Below are 8,435 nucleotides of genomic sequence, written 5' to 3' on the forward strand. Positions count from 1 at the left end.
GCCGGGGCTGTCCTTTTCCTCCTATCTTTGTGGCTCTCTGTTCGGCAGGGAGCCAGTGACCACGGAGGAAGCTGAAGATTACTTTGAGGTCATCAGCAACCCTATGGACTTCCAGACTATGCAGAGCAAGTGCTCTTGTGGCAATTACCGCTCGGTGCAGGAGTTCCTCTCTGACATCAAGCAGGTGTTCTCCAACGCCGAGCGCTACAACCAGAATGGGAGTCACGTACTGTCCTGCCTGGAGAAGACGGAACAGTGTTTTATTGACATGGTGCACAAACACCTGCCTGGCCACACGTATGCACGCAGGAAACGCAAGATGCTCTCTGCCAGGTGTCAGGGACTGGAGGAGCAGGAAGGGGACAGTGAGTCAGAGCCCCTTGAACATTCCCGGGGGCGGAAAAGGAAGAAATGAGAGATGGGGAGACTAGGGGGAGAGCCAGAGCTGGAGCAGGCCTTCTGGTGCTGCCGGGCCCAGGATGGGTTGTCTGGAGGGAGTTGGGAAGCATCAGGCACTTCCTCTATTAATCCAGCCTTCCCTTTGGCCCGTCCTAGTTTTAATTTTTCTGCAATTTTCTCAAGAATTTGGTCATCCGTTGAGTGAGCAGAGATGACTTCCTGCAGAATCCACAAAGCTCTGAATGGGTCTGTCCTGCTGGGAGGGGAAGGTGGGAGGGCAAGGGGAAGGCCTGGCCAAAGCCTGGCTGGGCAGGGGAGCACGAAGCCTACTCCAGCTCGGGTGCTGTCGGCTTCCTTGGGATGAGCCACTTCCTCCCCCCTGCGAGCAGCCAGCGCCGGAGCGCGGTGGGACCTCTGCTTTCTGCTGCCTGTGATGTGAAACCAGCCTTGAGCTGGTGCAGGGAGGGATCATATTGCTGCACGGAAGGACGGGGTGCGATCAGGCCAATGGGCTGCTAGTTCTTGTATGTATATATTTATATGGTGTTAATTTTGAGCCCCCAATGAAGGGCTGTACAGGGCAAGCAAGCACTTACATTTATGGAGATACAGCTTTCACCAGCATCCTAACACAATTGGCTTTGAGGTGCTCTTGCTTTTCCCCTCTCCTCGGGGAGCGATCTCTCGAGGTTGTGCTCTGAAGAGGGTTCTTCTGAGCTCAGCTCTTCACATGTACACAGCAAAGAGGAGGCAGTTGGCTTCCCTGCTCACCTTGAACAGCACACAACGATGTAGCCCTTTGGATGAACTGAGTGCCAGAAGCATACTGGAGAGCATGGTTTTCTGTGTGCCCTGTAGGGAGCTCCAGGGCAAGGAGAGCAGCAGAAACATGTTCTGTGTAACTTTTTAAATTAATTTTCTAGTTAAAAGTGGCTTGTTTCTAGCTGTGATCTTGTACAAAGAACACCTGTAAGATACCGTTGTCTTGCTTTGGCACATGTACAGTTTATATGGACTCGTGTTTGCTTTATATTTTCCCCCCATTTAAAACTCATTTTCCTACCAGTAGCTGGAGTTGCACTGGGGGACTTGTTGGCGGGGGTCTCCCAGTCCCTCTCTAGCCGTGCTCTCACCATGTTTTATAGTAACACGTTCCCTAGCTCACCTCCCTCGCACTCCCCCAGCGCAGTGAGGACCGTCCCAATCCTGCTGGGAGGCTGCTCCGCTGCAGCCCCAGCAGCAGGTCCTGCTGCCCAAGACACTTACTTTTCTCTAAGAAAAGGGTGCGGTTTTCTCATCACCTCTCCCTCTCCATCATGAGAAGTTTTGCTCATACAATCAGAGCTCGAACTTTTTATTACAGAAGTCTTCAATTTGGAACAAACAGGGCTGCTCTATACTGGTTTTGTAACAGAAAAGCAAAAGCAGCTGTTGCAGCTCCTGTGATTTGGGAAGAAAAGAATCATCCATTGAAAACTGCAGCCTAGTTTTGTGAACTTTTTAGGTATTTTTTTTAACAGGTATTTGTTTCAGTTCTGGACTGTCAATGGCTGCAGAGACTAGGCAGGTTTCCAGCCACTTCCCTCTTCCCCTCTCCCCAGCCTCAGCTCTCTGCCCCACAGAATAGCACTGACGTTTGTATTTCGCACGTCCCCTTCAGAGGCTTTGTTTTGTCCTGTTCATAGAGAACGTTTTCTGCAGGTCCTACATGGAACTGTACATTTTTTTTAAAAAATAAATGTCATTGGGGGGGGGGGAGGGGGTTTCTGCTAAGGGCTGTACTTGTAATAAATTGGAAACTTAAAAATAAACATTATGTACTTGTGTTTGTAAATCCAGTTTGCAGCGTGTCCTTTGGGGGTGCCTTGTGCTCATCTCTTCTCTGCCTTCCCCAGAGCCCCCGTCAGACACGGTCCTGCTGCCGTCCGGAGGGAAAACGGAGCTGCAGAGCGAGGGGACAGTGAGTCTGGGTCAGGTCAGCTCACAACTCTGAAGAACCATCTCCTAGGCCTCCTGCTCAGGTGTGGTTACAGCAGCCCCGGGCTCTGCCTCGACCCCCAGGGTGGCAGCTGGGCTGGGCTGTGCCCTCTGCAGCCGGGCTGCCCTCACACCCCCCCTGTGCTCGGAGCTGGCCCTGCTCCTCAGCCTCCCCAGAGCCGAGGGACGGGGCTCTGCCCTTCCTGCCCCTGCTCAGGGAGAGGTCACCAGCCTGTGGGAGCTGTCCTCGGGCTGGCCTCCCCGTCCAGTCCCTTGTCTCCTGCCAGTGTGACACTTGTCCTGCCAGAGCATGGGGGATGGCACTGAGCAGCTCTCCTGTCGGGAACACAAGGGGGTGAGGGGGCAGCTGAAATGTCTGCTCTTTCACCCCAGCGTTGCCTGCCTGGATGACCATCAAAACTGCTTCCCTTGTGTTGTTGATGTGTTTTGTAACCGCGGCCAGCTCAGACCAGCAAGGGCTGTTGTCCCTGTCCCTGAAAGTGCCGCTCCCAGCCCACCACCCTGCTCTCTAGCAGCTGAAGGGGAAGCTGCCAGTGTGCTGCCAAAGTTTTGCCCGCAGTTGCCTGCTGCGCTGCTGGGAGGGTGATGGTTTCCTGGGTGTCTCCATCATCCTCCCTGCTGAGGAGCCAGGTCCAGCTCTGCTGGGCAGAGGAAACCCCCTGATGGGTTTGAGGGTGAGGGACAGATGCTGCTTTCCCCAGAGAAGCCCCATCCCCTCTCCGCAGGAGGTGGTTTGTCTTGCTGGGCACGCACCAGTACCTGGGTGAATCAGAGTGTGACCCAAGCTGGGACCTTTCAGCGTGGAGACCTCACACCAGCATCTGCTCCAAGACCTTTTTGGAGACTTGCTTTTTATAGCAGCCCCTGCATGGCATTAGTGTCCTGTGCAGGGGCTATAAATAGCTGTCCCCACGCCTGGCAGGCGAGTGCATAGGGCTGGTGGGCAGCCGTGGCCGCGCTGCCGGCTGGGGGACGGTCACCAGCCTAGCTGCACCCGCCCTCTCTCCGGAGCTGGCCTGTGACAAACCCCAGCAGGGCACCCCTGGCCTCTGGAGTTCCAGCACGGCCTCAGGAGGTGGCTGTGGGGCTGCAGTGGGCCTTGAGCTTGGTCCCGTCTTGGCTTCCTCATAGTCTGTGTAACTCGGGATTTTTAGCACATTCCCAGAGCACAGAGACTTTCCTTCTGCTACTCAAAACCTGGAGGGAGGGTCCTTCCTTGCAAGGAGCATAACTGCCACAGCCCAGGGGCTGCTGGGGGGCACTAGGCTTGACTTTTCCATGCTTGGCTGGACCAGGACCTTGGGGTGTCCTGAGCCCGCTCTCACGGCTCAGCCTCTGCTGGCACTGGGGATGGGTGGCCATGGCAGCGGTGCCCAGGCTGGGGGGCTGCCCCTGAGCCCTGCTTGCCCCTCGCAGAAGGGCTTCTGCAGCCCCCCCACCCCTCTGCAGGCAGCTGCTGGGCTGCCTGGACGGCAAGGGGATGCAGGGATGATCTTGGGGGGGGGGGTGGGGATGCAGAGGAAGGCTGAGCCTCCGTGGCACAAGGTTGGAGGTGGCTGTGACAAGGGGACAGCCGGTGTCCCCGGCACAGAGCCCTTCCACGGGGCAGCTCTGCTTTGGGGCGGGCTCTGTGGAAAAGCTGTCGCTCCCAGTGCCTGCAGCGGCGCGGGCCGTGCTGCCGGGGCCGAGAGCTGAGGTGGTCGGGTGGCGGCAGCCCCACCGCTGCCCCAATCCTGCTCCTGCCTGCCCCAGCTCTGGCTGAGCGCTCCAGGGGCAGCGAGTTCCTTGGCAAGTGCCGGGGCGCTCAAGGGCAGGCTGTCCCCGCCAGGCACCGTGAGCCAGGACACACGCAGGCCCCAGCACCATCACGGTGCCACACTGCGAGTGCAAGATAAAGGTGCACCGAGCTGGCTCAGGGCTCAGCGCCGTGGGGCTGCCTGCCTGGGGCGGGGGGGTCTGGTGTACAGGCTGTCCCCCAGCACAGGGACGCAGCTCTGCCCAGCTCCCCCGGCTGCACTTTGGAGCCTGTCCCACAGCCAATATTGACTCGCCTGCCCCAGGTCACAGCCCTTTTACCTGCCCAAACAAACTCCTCCAGTAGCCGGGGGAGCCCGTGAGACTGCGACCACCCCCCCCAGCGGTGTGGGCCAGGCAGAGTCCCTGCCCTGGCACCACCACCATCAGCAGCAGTCTTGGGGAAGGGACGTAGTGCCCAGCCAGGGGCACGCCTGCCTCCCAGCACCCCACAGCAGGACCCCGTCCCCCACCCAGCACTGCACAGGCAGTGGGGGGGCTCCTTCACACTTCGGCTGCTGCGCCCGCTCCTCGGGGAGGCAAAAGCTTTTCTCAGATTAGTCGTTCAACTTCTCCTGCTGTCCCGGCACCCCTGGGGGTGGTGGATGCAAGGCGCTTCGCCCCATCAGTCACGGCAGCACAAAGCCCCATCGCAGCGCGGCAGCGGGCGAGGGGCTGCCGAACCCAGCCCCTGCTGCCACCTCCGGCTCGGGGGGCGCTGGGGGGGCGGGTTTCTTTCACCTCTCCTTCGCCTGCAGCCCTGACACTGGAGCTGCGAGGGCTTCACCGGGGCCAAGGGGTGCTGGTGCGGGCAGGCAGCGGGGGCTAATTTGGGTGTGAAAGGAGGGTCCCTCGCTGGCTTGTTGCAAGAGGGACGGAGGCCCTGGAGACCCTCACTGGGGCCCAGCACTGCCCCAGCCTGCGGTTAATTAATTAACAGGCGATTAGGTGATGGCAAACACAAGTTGCCTCCCCGCCGCCAAGTTGTCTCGGAGCCACCCTGCCCGGGAGGACGGCGGCACCCGCCACCGCTGCCAGCCTCGCACCCCGGCCAGCCCGCGGCGAGGACGGCCCCGGCTCCCCCCCGCCAGCCCCGGTGACACCAGCTGAGGCTTGAATTTCCCTCCGGACAATGGGGAAGGCAAGCCGGGATTGTAACCGGAGCGGGGGATAAATAAAGCTGCCCAGAAGTTTCCATTACCCGCACCTCGGGCTTCTGCGTGGGACATCAAAGCTGAGCCCTCTCCGCCCCAAGGTCCCTCGCCCCCAGCCCATCACCCTGGCTCCGGGCCTGCCGTGCCCTGGGTGCCAGAGTGCCGACCCCCTCGCCTGGCACTGAGGCCCCGGCAGCCGATGGCACCGACACAAATCACCTACAGAGCACAGAGTGGAAAAGATGATTCGTTAGTGTGACAGCACAGGAAAACCCTCCTCCTCGGCTGGGAGCGGCGGGCGCCAGAACCGGCCCCGGGGAAGCCACGGGGGGAGCTGGACGCGGGGACCCCCCCGAGTACCACAGTCCCACGGCAGCCGGCAGCACCCTGGCACAGCACACTCCTCCTCTTCCCGTCCGCACGAGCCCCCCAGGCCTGGCACGCACCCGCCACCGGGCCCGTGGCCCCGACCCGCTGAGCCGGGGGTCTCCCGTGGGGCTGCTCTTGACCCCCACAAATTCCTCCAAACAGCACCAGGCTCAGTTGAAATAACACATCCAGGGTTTATTGTTTTTTCCATTCCTCGCAGCTAATGATTAAAAAAAAAAAATCTAAAATAAATTACAGAATTAAATAAACACGGACTGGATTATTCCCCTCCCTTCCCCGTCCCCGCTGCCCCCCCCTCAAGAAAGCGTTAGAAGAGTCACTGGATTTGGCAACAGCAACAACAACAAAATAACCTCTAGGAAAAAGCAGCTACTTGTCGGGGCCGAGTGGTGCCAGGGGGGGTCCCGCGGGCCTCGCCCCCCCAAACCAGTGTGCATTCCCCCTCCCACCACCGCTCAGCCTCTGCCCTCGCCCCCAGTGGCGTCCCCTCGCCCCTTACCCGTGAGGCCGGCTTCCCCCCTGGCCCGCCGTCCCCAGGGATGGTGCAGCCCCCGCTCTAGACGTGCGTCGGGTTGTCCAGATACGGGTCTGTCTTGGTCATGTGCAGCATGACCGTGGGGGCTTTGTAGTGGCAGTGCACCCCGCCGCAGCTCACCCCGCTGCAGGGCTTGCCCCTCGTCCTCATGCCCAGCTTTCTGTTGCACAAGCTCTGCCAGGTCTGCAGCGTCTTGGAGCTCCACACCCACACCCCGCTGGTGATGCCCACCACCAGCGACATGAAAATCTTTAGCATAAAGACGGCCACGGTGGGCACCGAGGCCTCCAAGGAGCAGTTGGCGGCGCGTCGGCCAGGAAGGTGCAGGCAGCCACGCTCCAGGGCCCTGAGGTTCCAGTAATCCACATTCAGCCGCTCGTAGAAGTAGCAGACGATGACGCAGGTGGCCGGGACGGTGTAGAGGATAGAGAAGACCCCGATCTTCACCATCAGCTTCTCCAGCTTCTCCGTGTTGGTGCCACCCGTCTTCATGATCTTCCGGATGTGGAAGAGGGCGACGAAGCCCGTGAGGATGAAGGAGGTGCCGATGACCAGGTAGCAGGAGAGGGGGATGAGGACGAAGCCGGTCAGGGCGCTGACGTCCATGCTCCCCACGTAGCACAGCCCCGTGAGCTCGTCCCCCGCCACCTTCCGCATGGTGAGGATGACGATGGTCTTCATGGCCGGGATGCCCCAGGCAGCCATGTGGAAGTAGCTGCTGTGGGCCTCGATGGCCTCATGCCCCCACTTCTTCCCAGCGGCCAGGAACCAGGTGAGGGTGAGGACGACCCACCAGAGCGAGCTGGCCATGCCAAAGTAGTAGAGGATGAGGAAGACGATGGTGCAGCCCGTGCTCTCCAGCCCCTCCTGGATGATGTAGAGCTCGCCGTTCTCCCGGTCGCAGGCAATGTTCTCGGCCCCTGCCACCGAGCGGATGATGAAGGCCATGGAGTAGACGTTGTAGCACATGGAGAGGAAGATGATGGGCCTCTCGGGGTACTGGAAGCGGTGGGGGTCGAGCAGGAAGGTGAGGACGGTGAAGGCAGTGGAGACGAAGCAGAGGGTGGACCAGACGGCCATCCAGATGAAGGCAAAGTCCTTGTCCTCCCGGGACCAATAGACGTCCACCCCGGGGGAGCACCTGGGCGCGCAGGAGAGGCTTTTCTCCACGTACTGGAACTTCTCGGGGTTGTCGCAAGCCCCCAGGCCGTTGGGTCCCCGGCCCTCGGCAGCGCCCGGCGGCCAGGGCCGGGGGGCCACGGGCAGCATGCCCTGGCCCTTGTGGGGCTCGGCGGCCGAGGCGTTCTCGGGGGCCTCCATGCAGAGGGCGTTGGGGTCGTTCTTGGTGGGCAGCTTGCCGCAGTCGAGCGACTCAGGCCAGCCGAAATTGAACTGCTCCATGATGGGGACGCACTTGTGGCGGGCCTGCTCGCACATGGGGCGGCAGGCGGGGATGCTGGCGCTCACCTGGTCGGTGCACATGGGCGCGTAGAGGGAGCAGAGGAAGAAGCGCAGGTGGACGTGGCAGCCGTACTCCACCAGCGGCGCGAACTCGTGCAGCTTCAGGGCGGCCTCGCGCTGGCTCTCGTGGCCCAGCAGGTTGGGCATGCGGGTCAGGTTGTAGCCGATGCCCCGGCACATCGGGATGTCGACGGGCTGGCACCGCGCCGCCCGCCCCCGCGGGCCCTCCAGCCCCCCCAGCTCCAGCCCGCGCCCGGCCGCCGCCAGCTGCCACAGCACGGACAGGGCCAGCCGCAGCCGCAGCGCCGCCATCGCCCGGCCCCGGCCCCGGCCCCGCGGCTACAGCGCCGCCATCGCCCGGCCCCGCCGCCCCCGCGCCCCCGGGACGGCCGCTCGCGGCTGCTCCTGCTGCTGCGGCGGCGGCGGCGGCGGCGGCGGCCCCGCGCCGGGGCAGCTCCCCCCGCCCGCGGCCCCGGCCCCGGCCCCGGCCCCGGCCCCGGCCCCGGCCCCGGCCCGCGCCGCCCCGCGCGCCATGCGGCGGCGGCCCCGCCGAGCGCCCCGCGCCGCCCCGCGCCCGCCGAGCCCCGGCAGCGCCCGCCGGCCGGCACCGGCCCGCCCCCCCGGGACACGCCCCCGGGGCGGGGCCGCAGCGGGACACGCCTCTGCGGGGGGGCGGAGCGGGGCGCGCACGCGGGACCGGGACC

The 8,435-nt window shown here is 62.5% G+C and overlaps 2 protein-coding genes across 2 annotated transcripts in view; one reads left to right on the forward strand and one right to left on the reverse strand.

Annotated features, from left to right (window-relative positions):
* The window catches only part of BAZ1B (bromodomain adjacent to zinc finger domain 1B), a 50,814-nt gene extending 48,581 nt beyond the window's left edge, over window positions 1-2,233 (forward strand). Inside the window, exon 19 of the mRNA XM_074845444.1 lies at window positions 49-2,233. Within this exon, the coding sequence (XP_074701545.1) occupies window positions 49-415 (367 nt within the window). The 3' untranslated portion in view covers window positions 416-2,233. The remainder of the gene's footprint in view (window positions 1-48) is intronic.
* A 3,651-nt stretch (window positions 2,234-5,884) lies between these two features.
* On the reverse strand, window positions 5,885-8,098 carry FZD9 (frizzled class receptor 9). The gene has a single exon (XM_074845148.1). The coding sequence runs from the start codon at window positions 8,041-8,043 to the stop codon at window positions 6,292-6,294; it is 1,752 nt and encodes a 583-aa protein (XP_074701249.1). The 5' UTR covers window positions 8,044-8,098; the 3' UTR covers window positions 5,885-6,291.
* Between the last annotated feature and the right edge of the window lie 337 nt (window positions 8,099-8,435).

Source organism: Strix aluco, chromosome 19 (genome assembly GCF_031877795.1).
Source record: "Strix aluco isolate bStrAlu1 chromosome 19, bStrAlu1.hap1, whole genome shotgun sequence".
NCBI classification, from domain to species: Eukaryota; Metazoa; Chordata; class Aves; order Strigiformes; family Strigidae; genus Strix; species Strix aluco.

Coding starts and splice junctions, on each gene's coding strand:
- FZD9 (XM_074845148.1), bottom strand. CDS start 8,043: ATGGCGGCGCTGCGGCTGCGGCTGGCCCTGTCCGTGCTGTGGCAGCTG.